Here is a 23,412-nt window from a genome sequence, read left to right as displayed (position 1 = left end):
GTCGGTGCGACGTTAAATCAAAAAAAAAAAAAAAAAAAAAAATCTTGAAATATACCTTTCCTTAAAATTTGTATTTATCATATATGTCAGTGCAAAATGAAACTTACCTTCATTGTCACCATTTTCAAACAACTGACAAAGTCTTTTGTCCATTTCTATCTATCGATCGATCGATCTGTCGGTCGGTCGGGTCAGGTCGGTCGGGTCCATTCGGTTCGGTTAGATTCGATTCAATCTATCTAGCCTGTTTAACTCCCCTTTCGGGTTTTGGCTGTAGCAGCTCACTAAATGAATGAACCCCCTTTTTAGTGTATCAGAATCGTGTCTTTTGTGTTTGAATAAGGTATATTAATTTTCAGGAGATACCTTTAACAGACATGCACTGACAGCACTGAAACAATTGGATGCAGCAGTTGCAGCAGAAGTTTCAGATCTTGAGTACAGCGGGGATGCAAGGAACAAATCACCAGCAGAAGGCAAAATAGTGCCATCTTTGAATGGGGAGACAACTGCCCCTGCACCACCACCACCACCACCTCCGCCACCACCAGGTTTGTTTGAGTTCACTACAGCTTTACAGACTTAAGTGCAAAAAATCATTCTAGCATAAAACTAGTTTTTGTCATTTTCAAGGGGTGTTTTAATAGGAGAATAAATACGCGTTAACAGAGAGGTTCTGGCATTCACACACTGTCAGCACACCTTTTTAACATAATTGCATGTGCCATGGCAAAGCATACAGGTAATACGGCCCTGTAACATACAATTCAAAGGGAAATGACGTCAACGTCAACTTGATCATACAAAGCTGATGTTACCCACTACGTAAAGTGCTTATTTATTTTACCTAGTTGAACAAACCATATTTTGATAATAAACTTGATAGTCATTTTTGCACAACAGTACAGCAGATATCCATTACTAGAAACAGTTTTATATTGATCTACTAATTATGTTTGATGTTTTCAGATAAAAAGGACCAAATGCTTAAGCATGGTTCTAATGCCTTGTATAATAAAATACCAAATTTTGTCATCAAAATCTATGTTATCAGAATGATGTTTCCTGGTTTTATCTTGTATTGACAGTGGCTCCCCCTCCCCCAGCCCCACCAGTGCCAGGTACCAGCTCGCCGGAAAAGTCAGGGATGAATGTGAAGAGAATCAATTGGGAGAAACTTGACCAGCAAAAAGTGGAAAACACTGTCTGGGAACAGGTATTGTGTAATGATTATTGAAAGCATTGTTTAGGAACAGGTCTGTATATTGCATAACTATTACAGGTAATGCATAATGATTATGTAAAATACTGTTTGGGAAAAGGTAATACATAATGATTATGGAAGCAACTGTTTGAAAACTGACTACTACTAAATAATGATTATGAAAAGAATGTTTGGGAACAGTTAATAATTCATAATGATTATGGAATTCACTGTTTGGAAACAGACCTGTATTACATAATGTATATTGAAAATATTATTTTGTACAGGTATTGAATAATAACAACAGAAACCTCTGTCTGGGATTAGGTATTACATAAAGACTGTTGAAAACATTGTCTTGAAAGAGGAATTGCATATTGTTTGTGAAACACTGTTTCAAAACAGGTATTGCATATTGTTTATGAAATGCTGTTGCCTGTGGATTATGAAATGCTGTTTGACAACAGGTATTGCATATTGCTTATGAATCACTGTTTTAGTATTGCATATTGATTATGAATCACTGTTTTAGTATTGCATATTGATTATGAATCACTGTTTTAGTAATAATAGATTATGAAACACTGTCCAAGAACAGGTTTTGCATGTTGTTTATGAAACACTGTTTGAGAACAGGTATTGTATACTGATTATGAAACACTGTTTGAGAACAGGTATTGTATACTGATTATGAAACAGTGTTTGAGAACAGGTATTGCATACTGATTATGAAACAGTGTTTGAGAACAGGTATTGCATACTGATTATGAAACAGTGTTTGAAAACCGGTATTGCATACTGATTATGAAACAGTGTTTGAGAACAGGTATTGCATACTGATTATGAATCACTGTTTGAGAACAGGTTTTGCATACTGATTATGAAAACACTGTTTGAAAACAGGTATTGCATACTGATTATGAAACAGTGTTTGAGAACAGGTATTGCATACTGATTATGAATCACTGTTTGAGAACAGGTTTTGCATACTGATTATGAAAACACTGTTTGAAAACAGGTATTGCATACTGATTATGAAACAGTGTTTGAGAACAGGTATTGCATACTGATTATGAAACAGTGTTTGAAAACCGGTATTGCATACTGATTATGAAACACTGTTTGAGAATAGGTATTGCATACTGATTATGAAAACACTGTTTGAGAACGGGTATTGCATACTGATTATGAAAACACTGTTTGAGAATGGGTATTGCATACTGATTATGAAAACACTGTTTGAGAACAGGTATGAATGACCTGATATTGGAAACATGCCTATTGCTTTATAACGCTATTCAACACTGTTTAGGAACAAAACTTTCATAATGACAATGGGATACACTGTTTGGGAAGTGGTATAACATTTTGGTAGTGAAATACCCTGTCTGGCAACAGATGTTGAATCATGACAGTGGAATAGATTGTTTGGGAACCAATATTGCAAAGGAGAAAACACTATCTAGCAGTGCTCTGGAAATTTTGAAAACTCAATCGGTCCGAAACAAAATCACGACATCGGTGCTGCCTAACCCACCGTATTACCATATACACTATATTTTTAAAACGTGATAGAGTAAAGAAATTAATATGTCATGCATTAAAGATGATTTACTGGTCACCGCGAGTTACCATACTATGAAAACAGTCATTCAGTGTTATATATAATCGTTACTTTGTTTAAATTCGATGTTTTTTCTGAGAAAATACTTACAAGGATAAAGTTGCAGAGGCATTGATTACTTGGCACCGTGTACCTAACTAGTCTGAAAGCCAACACACGTGACTTCGGTACCGTATCCACGATATTTCCTCATAATATTTGACGGATTTTTATAAAATACAATTTGTCAAAGTGATTTACTCGACACATAGTCTCTGCCAGACATCCTCAGTATTTTTGGAGGACTCTGCTATTGACCAAATATGTACGTTATGTGAACGCTGAGATCGAATTTCCTGTGTGTATGGTACGAAAGGTCACATGGGTTGGCCGTCCTTATCATGGTACCGATCAATCTACAACGCGGATATTTCATTTCACTGGCAATGTACTTCAATAAGCAGCTACGTTTTATAAAGTTATAAATTATGTTTTTTTCTGATTCATGTTGAAACGTTTTTTAAGACCGATTTGATAAACTGGCTGGTCCGCCAGTCCGGTTTTCTTTTTCATTCGGGTTTGCCAGTCCATTTTTTTATACAGTCGGGTTGCAAAGACGTTTTTCTGTACTTGTTTCAACTGCACTGCCAAATGAATCATGTAATTTTTACAAATCAAGTAATTATAAAACTTATTTATATCGATTTCCTGTGTGATGTCTCATTAAATGCAATGACCATTTGTTTCTTTTTACCCGTTTTCAAACATAGCCTTTTGAAATAAAACAAACTGTCGGATAAGGTCTATATAAAAGAAGTGGGTCCCCGTTAAAAGCATTTGGATCCAGTCAGAAGCATTTGGAAACCAGTCAAAAAAAGTCGGCTGCTTGCAAACATTAAAGGATGTGCCACGCGAGCACTGTTGTGTCACGTGCTAATTATGGACCGAGGTGACAATCAGACCGTTTGACATGTTTATTGATTATCTGAGGGTGCGATCAACAATTTCCTGCTTGGCAGGTGATCGTGTATTGAGATTTCAGACCGAAATTGATACTTTTTCTCCATTTTTTCCAGACCGATTTTTTTCGTTTTTTAGCTCGACTATTCGAAGAATAGGGGAGCTATCCTACTCGCCCCCGCGTCGGTGTTAGCGTGAGCGTCACACAAATGTTAAAGTTTGTGTACCACCCCAAATATTTTCTAAGTCCATTGAGATATTGCTATGATATTTTGCATACTTGTTTACCATCATGACCCCACTCTGTAAAAAGGAGGAGGAAATTCTATAAAGCATAAGTCCATTGAGATATTGCTTTGATATTTTGCATACTTGTTTACCATCATGACCCCAGTCTGTAAAAAGGATGAGGCAACTCTATCAAGCATTTTGACTGAATTACTATGGGCCCCTTTTTGACTTTGAATATAAATGTTAAAAGATTTGCATTACACCCCAAAATCATATTTTAAAGTCCATTGAGATATTGCTTTGATATTTTGCATACTTGTTTACCATCATGACCCCAGTCTGTGAAAAGGAGGAGGCAACTCTGTCAAGCATTTTACTGAATTATGGCCCCTTTTTGACTTAGAATAAATGTTAAAGTTTGTGTACCACCACAAATATTTTCAAAGTCCATTGAGATATTGCTTTGATATTTTGCATACTTGTTTACCATCATGACCCCAGTCTGTAAAAAGGAGGAGGCAACTCTATCAAGCATTTTGACTGAATTATGGCACTTTTCAACTTAGAATATGCTTATTGTTATGTTATAGTTTTACTCATTGCTTATACTATAGTATCAAGCACTGAGAATAGTCGAGTGCGCTGTCCACTGACAGCTCTTGTTCACTTCACGAATAGGTCTGAAAAGTCAAAAATCGGTTTAAAACCGACAAACTGGCAAATTTATGGAGCCCTGCTATCGAGGTACAGAAGTTGTGCTGCTCATGAACTGATATTGCATTATGACAGTGAAACTGTCTGGAGCAGGAGTTGCATAAAGACACAGTGGAATACACGTGTACTGTTTGGGAATGTTTTTGGTGTTGCATAATGATAGGGTAAAACAACACTGTTAGAATTTCATTATGACAATAAAAAATATAGCTTTTTAAAAGATGAGCATAATGAGGTTGGAAAATATTATGGGAATATGTACTATATATGTATGTTAATACAGAAAATTTAAGCATGTGATATACCTATATTCTTTTACAGATCAGTAGAATTTAGGGTGTACTCGATCTAGATTTTCTATTACAGATTGGTGAAGCTACAGACCTGCAGGATGTTGTTCGATATCTAGAACTGGAACAGTACTTCTCTACAAAATCTCCTAGACAGAGTAAGTTCACATCTAGAGCTTCAATTATACATATTGTTGTAAGAATATGTAGTTGGACAGACCTCAGTTAGAACTCCAGGATCTTTATATCTTAATGTAATTTACTGGTAAGAAGTCATACTAAAGTACATTATGTGGTATTATATGTATGTAAGCACCACAAAGGTTCACATGACTATTCGATTTTTAGTTCAGAGAGCTAGAAATGCTCTTTCTAAAATGTTTTCATAAGAATGAAATTGATGTTTTTAAAGCCAATTCATTTTTTTCTGTACAGTCGAATATTGTTACCTCGATATCGGTTTGCTCGATACTCCGGTTAGCATGATGTATTTTAGTTGGTCCCGATTTTTCTCTATATATTTTAATCTTATTATTTATCATTACCTTGATATCATTAGCTCGATATTTTGTTTAGCTCAATGAGATTTTTCAGTCCCATCAACTTACCTGTACTGTTTTTACACCTGGTTTAGTCGATATCACAGCTTGTCAAAAATATCCATGTTACTTGTAAGGTGTGAAAATCAAGCTATTGTTGTCCGGCGATGTATTAATGATAATCAGGTTAGATTGTGTGTTTGTTTTGTTTGTTATCTAATCTATGATCCAATTTAAATGTCAGCAAGTTTGCATTTAATTCCCGGTAATTATAGTCTTATAAAACAGCGGGCAAGCTGTTTTCCAATTTAACAATTAATTTGGACGAAATAATTTTTCTGTTTGACGAGTAAAAATCTGCCATTTAGGATTGAGTAACAATATGCGTATTTTACTGGAAAATTTTTGTTATCGAAGCACAGTCAAAATGACTACTCAACAAGGAACACTACCACTGCATTCAGACTTGTCTAGGGAAGGACCCGGTAACCAACCTGGGGGGGATACCCAGCAACTCTACCGAGCATGTTGTTAATGGGGAAGGACCCGGTAACCAACCCGGGGGGAATACCTATGACTTATGCTCAATGCAGTAAGAATTAAATCAGTAAAAAGAAAACTGGGAAAGTATGCACTTGAGACGAAATACAAAGCAATAATAGCCGTTGAAGAAGGAAAATCTTCAAACACAAAAATTGCCGCTGACATTGGTGTTCCTCAGAACACACTATCAACGTTGAAAAAAGCAGCTGATATAAAGGAAAGCTACCTAAATGGTGAATATGGTCCACAACGTAAGCGAAGTCATAATACTAAGTTTCCGGAGGTAGAGGAGGCAGTATTAAATGGTTCAAAAATGCAAGAAATGAAAATGTCCCAGTATCTGGGCCATTCCTGATACATAAAGCAAATGAATTTGCCTGTGCATTAGGTATGACTGATTTTAATTGCTCTACAGGCTGGCTAGAACAATTCAAGGAGAGACATGGGATCACATTTAAAAAAGGTCTGTGGGGAGTCGAAGTCTGTTGACCTTACTTCTGATAGAGTTCACGAGTGGAACGATCGTCTGAGCTCAATCCTAAGAGAATACAGTCTTGAAAATATCTTTGATGCCGACGAAACTGGCTTGTTTTACAGTGCATGGAGTGATAAAACGTTAGAATTTAAAAATGTAGATTGTCACGGGGGTAAACAGAGCGAAGAGCATCTGACTGTTATGGTGTGCGCAAACATGTCCGGTTCCGAAAAAGTAAAGCTGCTCATTATTGGCAAGTCAGCAAAGCCACGGTGCTTCAAAAATGTCAAAAAGTTGCCAACTGATTATAAAGCCAACAAAAAGGCATGGATGGTATCTGAAATATTTTCAGACTGGGTTTCCGAAATTCGATCGCAAAATGCATAGAAAAACACGAAAAGTGGTGCTCATAGTGGATAGTTTTTCTGCCTCCAAACACAACCAGTGTCACACAACCAATGGACCAAGAGGTTATTCAGTCACTTAAAGCACAATACAGAAATTTAGTAATGCAGCGGCAGTCCAATTGTGTTGATGAGAAAAAAATGTTTGTTCTGTCTGTTCTCGATGCAATGCGGCTATTGCATCAGCCTGGGTCAATGTTAAACAAACAACAATTGCCAACTGCTTCCGTCGGGCCAGTTTTGTTCCGAATGTACCAGAAACTGCTGACTACTGTGACTCAAACTCTGACCCTGATGACGATGTGCCGTTAGGTCTTCTGCTGTGTGGTGGTGTAACTCTTTTGAGTTACGCTGCTATTGACGACCATGTTCCTACATCTGAATCTGTCAATGACGAATCCATCATTGAAGACATCATCAGCGCAAGAAAAACAGAGGTAAAAGAGGAAAGTGACGACGAAGATGAAAACAGCGTGACTCAGATGGAAATTGTACCACCAACAATGAAAAAATTGAAAGACTCACTACCCTTACAGAAGAAAAAGGTCTGCTGCGAACTCTCGCTGTGTACATACAGCGTATATGATGCGTACATGATGTGTACTGAAATCAAGGGCTTTAAATAGTACGCAGGATATACACCGCACATACACCAATAGTACGTTTGTAGTACACTTTTGACATGCAAATGAGCTCTGTCGCGTACTACTTGCTGCGTACATGCTGTGGACTACATATTACACAGGATGTACGCTGGAGGAATTTAGTATGCGGGAAATAGCACGCAGCATGTACGCGGCACATACACTTTTCACATGCAAATGAGCCTGCGGTGTACTACCCCTGCGGTGTACATGTTGTGTACCCCTGCGGCGTACATGCTGTGTACTCCTGCAGCGTACATGCTGTGTACTCCTGCGGCATACAGCGTGTACTCCGCCTCTGCGGCTATCGGTACCTGCTGCATACATGCTGTGTACTCTTGTGGCGAAACTGCTGTGATAATGTAAATTCCTTACCCCACCAACTTTCGTATGCAAATGCTGATCATTATGACAGAAAAAAAAAAGAAAAAAGATAAGTGACATGCATCAATAAGTATTTACCCTTACCAAAATAATGTAGATTGATGTTATCAAATAAATTAGTATGCTTTTCTTCATCCACTTTTCAATGAAATAAATCAATTCTTGTAGCATGTAATTTGTAAACATTTGAAGAAAAGTGGCGTAACTGCATCAAGGGAAACAATTTAATGCAATAATTAGTGTTATGATTTATTAAGATCATGTTGCGTTAGTATATATTTTTTGATTAAAATCATCTGAGAACAACTAGGACTGGAATTATATAGCATATAACACTTTTAACGTCGTAAAAAGTAGTCGCACCAAAAAATTTTGGTTTGATTTTTTCCATGGGCAGCCAATTAGCCAAAAACTCTGAAATATAGAACGCAAATCCTATGAACAATTTTAATTGGTGAGGTCTTAATGAGTACTATGAGCATTTAAAGATTAATAAAACATGATAGAGTGTTTGCTAAGAGTATCAAATAACATGAGAGCTATTAATTCTATCTCAATTGGGCGTGTGAGGCATTATCTTGGTAATACATGTACTCCAAAATGTAGTGCAACAGTCAAATAAGCTTTTCAATTATCAAGTTAGAAAGCTCCAGGATTAATTCAAAATAAAAAGAATATATTTTTACACTGCATGCAAGGGCAGCTCAGAAATCATAGATAAGCTTCACAATGAACATGAAATGGTTGGCCAATTTTCATTGTTCAGATACCGATCTGTAGCATTAAGATAAAAGTACGAATCAAGTTCTTGCTTCCAAAATAAAAGTACATATCTTTCATGAAGTTACTTCAAACTTTTCTTAAAATATTCAATATAACACAAAGAATGAACAGTCTCCCTGTTATGAAGTTTTCTTCAGACTTACTTATAAAAAAAACTAGTTAATGCCAAAAGAAATGTACAAGTCTTCCGCGTATAATGAAGTGATACTGCACAAATTTCAAAGTATCTGCGTTACATGCAGTGTACTATTTCTTGTACAGTCCTCTGCGTACATGAATTACTCCTTTAATTTTCAGAAGTCTGTGCTCGTCCCTTGAAGTGATACTAGTACTGTGTACAGCATGTTTCTCGTCGAAATAGTACGCGCATTACGCCATGCGTGTATGTAAAATGTATCCCGGCGACACTGGGTTCGCGCATATTACAAGCAAATACTCATATGTACGCCACAGAGCTTGCTTTGTAAGGGTAGAATACATTACGATTTAATAGGAACTACGAAAACCCCGCCAGAATTTTCATACCTATCAAATGAACTTCATTTAAAATTGAGGAAAAGGACAGTTCACCGCCAAGCGTTTGACAGAATTTACCAGGATACTCATAACAGCATGAAAAAAAGAAAATAAATGTCAGTAAAAAATTAAATAAAAAGAAAATAAAGTGTGCTATGATGACTAATATATAAGAATTGATGTGCAGCGTCATATTCAATGAAAAATATCAAAAATGCGAGTTTACATGTATATTTTAAAAATTAAAAAGTCTTTTGTATGTAGTATGAACTATGATACAGATGTTTTAGTGTCAATAAATAAGCATATTTACGATAATCATATTCTTTCCCTTGTAAACGCACTGAAGAGCATGTGATATAATGACATATAGACGTCAAACAGATACAAATGTAGTCCCAGATATAGATATCCAGGCTCACATGGCCTCAAAAAATAATAGCCACTTATTTTAACCTATGAAAAATAATTGCATAATTGATGCGGATCTTTGCGTGCATTTTGTAACAGATAAAAATGATAAGTTAACACATATATTTCAATGCTTTAAAAGCAGTATGCCCTAAAGTGGTGTGAATCAGATCAGAAAATTCTCCAATTATTGGGTGGGTCCCCACCAAATTGTTAATGCTATATCCTGATGATTTGAAGGCAATTTACGGACAATACTAGTTTGTGTAAGGCAGCTGAAGTGATAGTGACTACTTATGGATGGGCAATTGCTCAATTACCATTCATGCAAACAATATGCACACTGCACACAATGGAATCTTGAAGTACTATCATATAACCTTTTTCTTTATACATATCAAAAGTGTTTAACATGATTCTTGACCATAACTGCACTTACATGCCAAAAGTACAAACAATCCGGACGCGAAAATACGTGATATTTGGACTATGCAACATATTGAATTACAGCTTTGTCAACAATTTGATGCTTAATTCATAAAAATAACTATTTTAAGTTTTAGTAATTTACCTACGCTAATTACAGAATCAAGCAAATTATTGTTGATTTCTTTAATTGCCAGTTCTAAAAATAGAACAGAGGTTTCCCGATATTTTTTTATTATGTGCAAAAAAACAATTTTTAGCAGAATTTCTAATTGGGTAAAAATTTAAGTTACATAAAAAAATTTTCTGGCTTGTAATATTTCCAACAAATTCGCGTTCTTTTACAAATTCTGAAAATTCGACAAAAAGAGAATTTTATCCACACCAAACATTTGGGGTTATAGATCATTTGTCGTGTCCCGTCCGACCCGTCGTTCGAATCTTTCTCATTTATTACAAATGATTTGATTCAAACTTAAAATACATGTTCACCTAATATCCACAATGACAAAAGGTCATAACTCTGACACAAGTTTCATGATTATCCTTTTACTTAGAATAAGGTTAATTTGTGATTTTCACTAATCTCATTATACTGAATGGATTTGATTCAGACTTAAATAGATGTCCACCCATCAACCCACATCATGTGACTAAAGTGCATAACTCTGACACAATTTTTATGAATTCGCCCTTTTTACTTAGAATTTAAGTTGTTTTGATAATTTCACCTCTAATCTCAGTTACACGATTGGATTTGATTCAACTTAAAAGATGTTCCATTCATACCCCATCATTGCCACATATGTGAATAGGGCATTACTCTGACACAGTTTCTGATTATGTCCCCTATTACTTAGAATTTAGTTTAATTTTGTGTTTTCACTGATATCTCAGTATTAAAATGGATTTGATTCAAACTTAAAATAGTTGTTCCACTCATCACCCAGTTGTGACATAAGGTGCTTAACTCTAAACTAATTTATGAATTAGTCCTTTTACTTAAATTTAGGTTGATTTTGATGTATTCACTTATCCATTTTACAAAATAATTGATGCAACTAATAGATTTCCACCTATCACCAACATTGACAAAAGATGATAACTCTGACACAATTTCATGAATTATGCCCTTTTACTAAATTTAGGTAATTTGATGTATTTCACTATATTCAGTTACTACGAATGGATTTGATTCAGCTAAATAGATGTTCCACTCATCACCCACACATGTGACACAAGGATGCATAATCTGACATATTTTTCTTGAATTGTGTCCCTTTACTAAATTAAAGGTTATTGATGTATTTTCACTTATCTCATCTGATGGCTTAGAGCAAAGGGAAGTAACCTTTTTTACTTGTACTGATTTTTCCTTAAATTCCAGGTTAGTCGTATTAGAAATCCATTTTAGATTTCAATTTAGGTATTTATATACTTTTTATTATAATCCTAGTAAAAAGTAATACATTTTCTGTGTAACATGGGCGAAGACGACTTTATGTATTCACTTTAGGATCTAATATAGAGATTAAATATATTTATAGTTACTAACTATATTATCTAGTATTATATATTGGAAGCCAGATAATACTCCAAAGACTAAGTATCTTTTAAGATTTATGTTGCCATTCTTCTGTACAAACGATGGTGGGAGAGTCATCTGGAAGTTTATTTTCGCTTCGAACAATTTCATTTCAGATTAAAAACACATATAGATCTAACCTAGATCCTGATTAAAGATATTTTGAAATTGTCAACAGTAAGGTCAGTTTATACTTTGTTTTTAAAGATAATTAAATTTGCAGTAACTATAGATGGCAATTTAATTTTTCATCAGGAAACTGCCCGTACAAATCAGTTTAATTGTCATCTGCCGAAAATAGAGTTGAAGAAAATTTGCGGTGGCGTTTTAAAATGTTCCAAAAAAGTAGCCTGCCAGTTCAATCTGATTGACAGCTAGAAAAATAAGATTAGCTTCTGGTTATAATCGGTTTGTCGTCTGCATCCTACCGCCCCTAAGGCAATGTTATCAGCCAAAGAGCTATAAAAATAAATAGATTGGCTACTTGAAAGGCAGATAGAGCAAATCTCGCCAACCTCCCGTGACAAAAAAACGAGATCTCGTTTACCAAAGTGGCGCTTTCTCCACGCGCCATTTTGTATGCGAAAGCATTTATTCATCGGTAAAATAATTATCACCGTATGACCACGCTTCTTTTGATGGCAAAAAAAACGTGTATTTCGTGTCTTAAGACCATTTCAAATTAAACTAATTTTGTTTTAGAAGCTAACATGTATTTTAAATGTATTTTTCAAGGTACAAATTGTAACTTCATGCTCGCCGATATTTGTTTTTGTAAGATAACGCCGAATCAAGCTCTGACACGAGCTCACCAAGATTACAGCCAGTTGCCATTCTGTGTATTTTATACTTCTTTGTATCGGCATAGTTGACACGTGTTTGGAATACACCAGGTAATAAACAGTCTGCTCTATCGATTTTCTACACTAGCAGACCGCGGGTTACTGTCTCACTTGGCATAATTGTTTATACAGCTATTAAATAAAATAATCGCCAGTTCCTGTCACCAAAATGAAAAAATATTCGCCATTTAAATAAAATAATCGCAAATGGCGATAATGGCGACTGACAGCGTGAGCCCTGGGTATCGTTACGTCGATGCAATTTTTGCAGTCTCTTGAATATCTAGGTAACGGTATTTGACTGTATTACATGATTATATTTCTTTTCTTGCATTTTCTGTTACAAAATAGCAGGTTAATATTTATATGAAATGTTTGCTTTAGGTTCGGTTTCCATGTGTGACACAGGGACAGCACTTTGTACATGTGTTAAACATAGAATGTCAGCTCTCAAAAGTATATTTTACATAGAATTCTGGGTTGGTGTAGAATATTAATCCCTGCTTGATTTTTAACAAAATAGCCTGCTTGATTATAATAATAGTCTACATACATACTAATACCCTACCAGTCTGGAATAATGCATCATATACAAATGTATATTGTTAACTAAGTATTAAAGGCACTCGCTACAGTTTTTCCTGACAGGTCGATATTTACCCCAACACCGTGCCAATTTGGTTTCGATGTAGCTCACTGCAGACTTGGTGCGGTTTTCTGCGCATGCCCGGAAGTGATTATCTAATGTCGCGTACGGCAAATTATTGTATGTTCGCATGCATTTAATGTACAATATGTTTAATATACTGACTAAAGGTTAGGGTAAGTATCACCATGGCTAAAATATATACATTTAAAGTACTTTTAGTTCAAATTGCTTCAATCTGACATATACTGGAGTCTGTTATTTATTACCAGCGTTCAAATTCTGCATTGAGTCACAGCTGTTTCTAATCCCGTACCGTACATTTGTAAACTACAGGTTTTGTTAAGAAAAGGGCGGAAACTTTCATCGTTCTATGCCATCAAAATGCTTCAGAAACACCTTAAAATCCGCGTATTAAGAAATCTGCCGTTTGATAATTTTATATATATATTTCTAAGTCATTTGCTCAAACACTGAAAGAGTATTTTGTACCAACCTGCGTTGTATAAATGCCCACCACACCCCACCTCTTTGTAATTTGATTTAAGTGAAATCTAATATGGTGACCTATCAATTTTCTTTTTGTTTTAGATAAGGTAGACATAACCAAAGGTATGTGCAGAGTTTGATTAAATTCTATTATGTGAAACTCGAATAAAATAGCAGAAGTACAACTTAAAACTGACAAAATATGCAAAATTAGCCCTTGGTCTGCTGAACAAGTATTCCTTCTTTACAAAATCATGTTCTTATGATTTTTCTGAGCATGTTTCAATAGATTATTGTTTTCCGTATAAAAATGCTTAGATAATCAAATTTATGCTGATTATTGTACTTTACTGAAAGATATTTTAGGATGACAGAAATTTTGAAAAATGTTTAAAATAGCACCATATCTAGGGCAAATTAAATTGAAACAAAGCAGGTGACCTAGTATTTTTATTTCATTTTTCAATACATCTTAACATGATCTTTTAATACAAAACATTTCATCAAAATCTGTTATTGAGAAAAAAAATACGAAACTGTAGCGAGCGTCTTAAACATGTAAAGATTGTTTTAACTACACTTGTGAAATGAGACGTGTTATGGGATCATCTGCAGCCAGCGAGCAGCATTCACAAAAGTGGTCGGCTCTCTAACTTGAGCAATTTTTGTTTGCAGGTTTATCCGCTACCAAAGTTAAGTGTATTTCTGACAATCATGTAGCATCTTTATTTGATTCCAAATCACACATTCAAAGGATGTTCATGTGCTATACAAAGTAGTCCCATTCATGAACAATGGGGATGAATTATCAATGATCAAGCAGTTCTTATTCATCATCTATCCATTCACACTGGCCATTTAGATTATATAAGATCTGTCAATGATTAGGTATTCCAGCCCATGGTTACATCACTGACTTCCAGCTGTTCATGTAAGGTCAGGCAGAGTTAATCTTAGATATGAGGCACATTAGTATTTGTTTCTTATACATCTATTTTATAGATTGGCATTTAAAATGAAAATAACTCGGGCAAAACCCGCAACCACCAGACATCTCAAGGCTTTGATTATTCAGTGTTCTCAATACTAGGTAACAGTGGGCATAATATCTCGGCCATTTTTTTAGTTTGATGGACAGCTGGATTCTTCAAGCCTCCTGTGTAATTATGGCCCTTAAAATTACTCAAAATTGGGAAAATTGACAGCGTCTGCTCTCGTAACTTGAACGGTTCTTATCATGTGTTCACTAAACTGGTCACAGTATTTTTTGGCATAATATTATGCCCAGGTTTGATAATCAGCTGAATAATCAAAGTCACTGGAGTTATGGCCCTTAAACTGCAAAAATTTACAGGGTCTGTTCTAACTTGAGTAGTTCTAATCTAATATTTACTAAACTTGATCACAATGTTTATGGGCATAATAGAAAACCATCTGGATTGCCACAGTGAGTGTGGAGTTATGGTCATTGAGGTGGATGGATAGCTCAGTGGTTTGCACACTGGCCTTCCAATCCTGAGGTCAGGGGTTTGATCCCCGGCAGCTACTCGTGAATTTTCAGAAACGCTTTTCAGTGCCCCCCCCCCCCCCCACCCAACAGCTAGAGGTGTATTGGTCAGGAACCCAGGCAATCCTTGCGTGTATCAGTGCAATACACTGGGCACGTTAAAGAACCAGGCTGTCTATTCGCAACGAGCTAGGCTAAGTTAGCCGGACAAGCCTGTATCTGATTTCTGTTCTCTCTGTCATGGGGGCTTTGTCTCACTCTGTCCCTCTGGTCAGATCGCTCTGTGTCTGTACTAGTAGAGGATGAATTATGCGCCCTGTGTGGCTGCATTGAACTATGTAAAGCACCTTTGAACGTGAAATTGATCATGAAAAGGGCACTATATAAATCTGGTATAATAATAATTATAATAATAATAATTGAATTACTAAAAAATGTAAAAACTGACAATTTTAGGTCTTTTACTTGAGTAGTTTTTATGCAGTGAACAAACTTGGACATAGTATTTATATGAATAATATCTTGGATAAATTTGAAAAACATCCAGATAGTCCAAGTCATTATTGAGTTGTGACCCTTGAATTACTTAAAATTGCAATAGTTGACATTATCGGCTTAATAATTTCAGCAGATTCAGTGTTCACCATACTTAATGGGATATTATATCTGCCAAGTTCGCTAACTATCAGGATACCGGTAGTCTTTGTTGCTCTGGAGTTGTGGCCCTTGAATAAGTTAAAACTGAATATACAGACAATATAGTCTTCCTAATAAGTAGAGTATTTTAAAAGTCAAAGCAGTATGTTGTGACAATTTGATACTCCTAATTGAAAGTGTATTCCACGTAGATTTTCTTGTCTTTGAGGAAAAGCCAATATTGCCATGAAACATCTAATTCACAAAGTGTGTGCCATGTTCCAAATTCTAATAATACTAGTTATGAGCTCTTTTGCTTGAAAATTCTTTTAGAAATCGGCAAAATGTAAATCAGCAAAATACATTTTGCTGTTCATAAATGTTGCAATGCAAGATCAGTTTACATCAAAACCCTGGTGAGAATAATGACAGAAACTAATAACCAAGCGAGATGCAGAGAAAGGCCGTTATAGTACCTCATGTTGTATTCTTTCTGCCATTATTCTCAGGGACAACTAGGTTTATTTATGATTCCATTTTCATGATTCAGAAAAATGAATATTTAAGGCATGACAAAATAGTGAATAAATAGTGAAATGCTGCCTGCATATATTCAGACATGTCATGTTAACATTGGGTCAGGTTTCATTTAGTGTTGGTGTTCCTGGCATTCATGTTAACATTGGGTCAGGTTTCATTTAGTGGTGGTGTTCCTTGCATTCATGTTAACATTGGGTCAGGTTTCATTTAGTGTTGGTGTTCCTGGCATGATATATTTTTACTGCATTGTCACATTGTTCTACTAAGATAACATGCACTGCTAAATTTGATTAATATTTTAATTTTCATTACTGCATAAATGAATATACATTGTTATTATAGAAGGGTTTTTTTTTCCGTGTACAGCTTAGGTTAGATGTTTAATCACTTTTGATCAGTTCTAAATATGAGCCGCGCCATGAGAAAACCAACATAGTGGTTTTGCGACCAGCATGGATCCAGACCAGCCTGCGCATCCACGCAGTCTGGTCAGGATCTATGCTGTTCGCTAACAGTTTCTCTAATTGCAATAGGCTTTGAAGGCGAACAGCATGGATCCTGACCAGACTGCGCAGATGCACAGGCTGGTCTGGATCCATGCTGGTCGCAAAGCCACTATGTTGGTTTTCTCATGGCGCGGCTCATATAATTTCTTAAAAATGTGAATAGTTTCTGTTTGAAAGTAAACAGGATTCAGACACTCATATTTATTGCCTCAGTTACAGATACTGTGTGAATAATATTTCATCAGTCGGAACACACAATTAACATAATACTTGAGCCTTTAATATGGACAAATAATTTCTTTCAGAGCTTCCTGAAAAGAAGAGTAAAATTTGTATACTAAATCCAAAGAAATCCTACAATATATGTAAGTACTGTAAATTTCTATGTTAAATAAGTATGGGAAATGTATGAGTCATACTATCAGTGTGAAGAGCAATCTAGTTTCTATGGTAAATTTATGAATCTTACAATATAGATTGGTTAAGAGTGGTATTTATGCATCCTTATTACTGTACCTATATTTTCTACAATAATGTGAACACGCGTCTTTAACTTTGTGTGGTGACTCTATGAACTAAATATGTTAGGATAGGGATGTACATTATTACACCACTTTCTTATGGATGAGCTGGGACAGGGAATTTTAGTTTACCCATAATTCTAGAAGTCTGTAAAAAGCTCTGTATTTCTTTTGCATAGCTGTAATGCATTTCAAAGGATACAATTTTGGAGTCATCAGAACATGGTGAATATTTCAAGTAAATCCTGTTAGTGTAAACAAACCCTAGCATAATTTTGTGACTTCACCTGACACCATTCAGATGTATTACCTAATATTTATTACTTGCAGCTATACTCCTGGGTCACCTGAGATTGACACTGAGTGAGGTACGACATGCACTATACATGCTGGATGAAGAGGTTCTTACCCCAGAACTACTGAGACAACTGCTTGCCTTTGCACCTAATAAAGAAGAGGTAAACTTTTATAAAACGATACTTCTATGCATTATGTACTAAATATACAAGAGGAAAACTTTATTAAAGATACATCCATGCATTATGCTGCAAAATAAACAAGAGGAAAACTTTATTAAAGATACATCCATGCATTAAATACCAAATAGACAAATGGTAAACTTTTATAAAAGTATAAAAATAAGAGGCAAAAATACTAGTTTCAGACTGATAGGATGATATATCAAAAGCTCATGTTTGTCATAAAAGTAAATTTTATTGGCACTTTATAATATAAGAGCTTGTAGTATGCAAAGGCAGAGGTGGTGTACAGGATCATTTTCTTACCACTCTGTACTGATCTTACAACTCAGTGCAGATGTATCTTTTCAATGCTTGCAGGGATTAATCTAAGACACGTGGCTTTAAATTGATTCATCTTGTATTGTATATTCTAACACGATCCGCAGCAATTGCTATATAAACAGCGAAATCGCCTATACATGAATCTACGATAAAATATGGTTGGCTGTTACATTTCATCCCCTATGATTGTAACATAAGAGATTCTACTTCAGTTCCATTACATACGAATTATTTCAGGGCCAAACGGTTGAAAACAGCATTTCAAAAACATAAATATAATAAAAAGTCATACTGACTTATGTGTAGGTCCGTAAAACACGTTCTGATCTCTACGAGCGAATTCAATTAGCTCAATTATGATTCAGCAGTGACGTCATAAATGTATGACATAAAGTATGACGTCATAATGATGTGACGTCATATAAAAGTTAAGTTCGTCACTCGTAACACAGGGTCAACTCGCCTAATTTGATGATTCTGTTCATAATTAGTTTGCGAGCTGTTAGATTACTAATTTATAAATACTTCTCAAAATTCTGATAAAAAAGAAACAAATATCTATACGTTCCATTGGCTATGCAACACTTTCTAACCATAGGGGGTAAATTGTAACAGCATATGACCCGAATGACGTATTACGCTGAAAATGTAGTACTGTAAAATGCGAATTATTTGCGTTGTTAGAATCGAAATAATAAATATGTTCCAATAATTTTATCAATTAATAAAACATGGGCAGTCGTTTGGATGCGAATAATTAAATCACACGTGCTACGCACTCGTGATTTAATTATTACGCATCCAAACTCCTGCCCATATTTTATTAACTGATAAAATATAGGAACAGATTTATTATTTCTTAAATGAATGTCAAGATATCATTATTTATGTTGAAAAGAAGATAAGTTACCATATATACAACAGTCACAAATGTATTTAGCAGTTGTCTCCATTTATATATCTATATATGGACTAGAGTTATATATTCACAGATGGAGCAGCTGGACTCGTACAATGGAGATATTGAAGAACTGAGTGCTTCTGACAGATTCACATATGAGGTATTTCAAAAAGCCTTTGGAAATTTGTCACGTTTTCTGAAAAAAATGTAGTTCCTTGTTGTTGATAAAATATGGTATACTTAGGCATATAAGGATGTGGCAGTTTTATTTTTGGCTTAGTTTTATTGCTTGTTATATTGAGAAAAGAAATAGACCACTTCCATTGTGAATTGCCAGGGTTTAGTTGCATTCATTGAGAAAATGTCTCCATACTCGTAATTACTAAACAGCAAATTTCATGGCAGTATTTTCAGAAGGTGTTCTTTTTTCTTATATGTAACATAACATCTCAATATATTTTTATCATTGGTAAGAAGGTATGTTATATTAACTGGGTATTTATGGTTTTCATATGATTGAATTGCTCTAAAGTACTGAAAATAAGGTCTCAAGATTTAATTGTTTATATGAAATAAAAAGGAACTGAATGAAGTACTTGATCTTCTTAACGAAGATCTGAAAACGACACATTCACATTCGTCTTCTGTATATTTTGGATTTCCAATATTGCAAGTTCACAATATTATCATGATAGACACTTTTTGTCAAGCTGGCTTGCAGATGCGAAGACATTGTTGTCCAAATGGCTGTTCGGTGTATGTGCGCCTGTCCGAATTTGTTTGTCCGGACCATAACTTTGACATGCATTGAGGAATCTTGTTTATATTTGGCATAAATGTTTAACTCAATAAGACATAGTGTCATGTGCGTACCACAGGTTCATATCTCAAAGGTCAAGGTCACATTTAGGGGTCAAAGGTCATTTTAAAGCTTATCCAGGCCATAACATTGATAAGTATGGAGCAATCTTTTTTTCTTTGGCGTAAATGTTCACCTCTATGAGAAGGAGTGTTATGCGCAAACCTGGGGTCCCTGTCTCAAAGGTCAAGGTCACACTTGGAAGGTCAAAGGTCATTTTAGAGCTTGTCCGGGCTGTAACTTTGCAATGCGTACAGCAATTTTTTTAATGAGACAGACTGTCGCGTGCAACTCCCAGACCCCTACCTAAAAGTAGAGGTAAAAGGTCAAAACTTGGTGTATTGCTGCCCGTGGGCATCTAGTCTAACTAGTGGCTGAAATATGCCACCACAGTTCAGTAAAATCTGAAAACATACTGCACAGAAATTTATTGCAGAAAGTTTACAGTAATATCGTGAAAGCTTCCTAATTATCTCATTGCAAAAATGTGCTGCCATAATACTGGTTTTGAAAAGCTGAATACTTAATGGCGTTTTCTTTCTTCGCAGATGAGTCGAGTACCCGGATATGAACAAAGGTTGAAGGCTCTGGTATTCAAAGGAAATTTCCAAGAAAAAATCACTGAAATGAAAGAGGTGAACATGTATTGGTTTGTTTTTCATATTCTTGTAGACTCTTTAGGGATATTCAAGTATTTTTTCTCAAAAATAGATCCATGGTTTTTGCAGATGACAGAAAGAAACAGGAAGAAGTGATTTACATGTTAAATGATACCAATTAGTGTACAATGTGCAGATCTCTTTAATATTATGTGCCAATATCTTAAAAGGAAATACACAAACCTATTCATTTTATTTAACCATATTATGGGCCAAATGTTTCTTTACGACTGTGAGAAAGATTTTTGTTCTCAAAAATGTTATAAAAATTTTGATTTTCCTATAGACACCCATTATGAAAACTTGGGTGAGGTCGATCGGCAAAATCTTAAGGATACAGATTTACCATAGTTAATGAGTCCTTCAAATTTTATACTATGAGGATAAGGCTCATGGGCCGGCAATGGTAAAAAACAACCCTGATATTTATCTATTTTAATATACAGTTGAATACCGTTATCTCGATATTCAAGGGACTGTAAAAATTGCATTGACGTATCCGAAGTTCGACGTAACAATATCGACTATCTGGGACTACTTTGTACTTGTGTCAGACATCTATATAGTCATTATGTCCAATGCTTTTTTTAGAGGGCTTGAAAGGGGAAAGAAATAATATAAAACATAAATACGATTTTAATTTTATTTACAAATAAAACATCTAATAAAATACATACAACTTTTAATTTTTCAAAATATATATTTAAACATTAGCATTTTTATTCCTTCCCTAAACAAGTCTGAATGCAGCGGTTACGTTCCTGTTGATTAGTCATTTTGACTGTGTTTGAATAACGAAACTTTGCTAGTTAAATATTGTTACTTAGTCATAAATGCCAGATTTTACTCCCCCTTACAGAAGAAAAAGGCCTGGTGCGTACTCTTGTTGTGTACATACAGCGTATATGATGCGTACATGATGTGTACTGAAATCAAGGGCTTTAAATAGTACGCAGGATATACACTGCACATACACCGATACGTTTGTAGTACACTTTTGACATGCAAATGAGCTCTGCCGCGTACTACTTGCTGCGTACATGCTGTGGACTACATAGTACACAGGATGTACGCTGGAGGAATTTAGTATGCGGGAAATAGTACGCAGCATGTACGCGGCACATACACTTTTCACATGCGAATGAGCCTGTGGTGTACTACCCCAGCGACGTACATGCTGTGTACTCCTGGCCCAAGTCCTGCGGCGTACATGCTGTGTACTTCTGCTGCATACATGCTGTGTACTCTTGTGACGAAACTGCTGTGATAATGTAAATTCCTTACCCCACCAACTTTCTTATGCAAATGCTGATCATTTGGACAGAAAAAAACAGAAAAAAGATAAGTGACATGCATCAATAAGTATTTACCCTTACCAAAATAATGTAGATTGATGTTATCAAATAAATTAGTATGCTTTTCTTCATCCACTTTTCAATGAAATAAATCAATTTTTGAGGCATGTAATTTGGTAAACATCTGAAGAAAATGGCGTAACTGCATCAAGGGGAAACAACTTTAATGCAACTAAATATAAGTGTTATAAATTTCGAAGTATCTGCGGTGTACATGCAGTGTACTATTTTCTTGTACAAGTCCCTCCTGCGTACATGCAGTGTACTCCTTAAATTTTCAGAGTCTGTGCTGCGTACTTGAAGTGTACTAGTGACCTCCTGCGTACAGACTGTGTACTCGTCGAAATAGTACGTGGCATGTACGCGGCATGCGGTGTATGTAAAATGTACTCCTCTGGCGTACTACTGTGTTCGCGGCATATACACAGCAAATACGCAGCATGTACACCACAGAGGCTTGCTTCTGTAAGGGCCGTCAAACAGAAAATATTTCATCCAAATTAGTTATATTTGAAAAATGCTTTCCTGCTTGCATGGTGTTTTATAACACTAATTATTTGGAATTAAATGCAAACTTCCTGACATTTAAATTGGATTAAAGATTAAATAACAAACAAAGCATACATACAAACTAACTTGAATATGATTAATACATTGCCGGACAACAATAGGTTGATTTTCACACCTTACAAATAACATGGATATTTATGACAAGCTGTGATATCGACGAATCCAGGTGTAAAAACAGTACAGGTAAGTTGACGGGACTGAAAAATCTCATCGAGCTAAACAAAATATCGAACTAATCATATCGAGGTAATGATAAATAATTACATTAAGATAAATAGGGAAAAATCGGGACCGACTGAAACACATCATGCTAACCGGAGTATCGAGCTAACTGATATCGAGGTAACGATATTCAACTGTACATACTTGACACTAAAATGAATCTTTTAAAAAATAACAAACTTTTATTTTCAAGTTGATAGAATTACAGCAGCCTTACACAATGAAATTGGCATGCTTAAAGACACTATTTCTAGAAATAAGTGACATACACCAAAGTGACGTCTTTTTGCCCAAATCATGTTACAATTGTGGTCAGGACCCGTACTTGTCTGCCCCTGCAAACTGTTAGCCAATATCATTTAGCATTTTAAATTGAATCACAGTTATGAGTATAGTTGGAGAGTAATACATTGGACTGACATATTTCTGTACGAAGCATAGTATACCACACACACTTGGGGTCAGGAATCCCATCTCTTTGCCATAGATAACTTTTAACCAACTATGCACTTTACTCATGTTTCTAGATGCTATTGAAAGTTCATACCCAAACCTGACAAGAGGAGAAGGGTGTGTGGTCTGACCGCAAGTGTCTATGTCTTACCCTCTTGAAAGTTCAATACACCTGACAGAAAGGAGCGGGT

At 35.4% G+C, this 23,412-nt stretch overlaps 1 protein-coding gene across 3 annotated transcripts in view; it reads left to right on the top strand.

The window, feature by feature from the left end:
* LOC123562041 (delphilin-like) overlaps nt 1-23,412 on the top strand; it is a 112,804-nt gene that overhangs the window by 71,131 nt on the left and 18,261 nt on the right. For 2 of the 3 annotated variants that reach the window (XM_045354696.2, XM_053533080.1), the window contains 8 exons: nt 360-551; nt 1,089-1,216; nt 5,079-5,160; nt 12,939-13,010; nt 17,184-17,243; nt 17,730-17,857; nt 19,195-19,263; nt 20,511-20,597. In XM_045354696.2, the coding sequence (XP_045210631.2) occupies nt 360-551; nt 1,089-1,216; nt 5,079-5,160; nt 12,939-13,010; nt 17,184-17,243; nt 17,730-17,857; nt 19,195-19,263; nt 20,511-20,597 (818 nt within the window). The remainder of the gene's footprint in view (nt 1-359; nt 552-1,088; nt 1,217-5,078; nt 5,161-12,938; nt 13,011-17,183; nt 17,244-17,729; nt 17,858-19,194; nt 19,264-20,510; nt 20,598-23,412) is intronic. The other variant, XM_053533076.1, reaches the window with a different exon arrangement.

The sequence above is a fragment of the Mercenaria mercenaria genome, chromosome 2, assembly GCF_021730395.1.
Source record: "Mercenaria mercenaria strain notata chromosome 2, MADL_Memer_1, whole genome shotgun sequence".
Lineage (NCBI taxonomy): Eukaryota > Metazoa > Mollusca > Bivalvia > Venerida > Veneridae > Mercenaria > Mercenaria mercenaria.
This window is presented reverse-complemented; position numbering and strand designations above follow the sequence as displayed.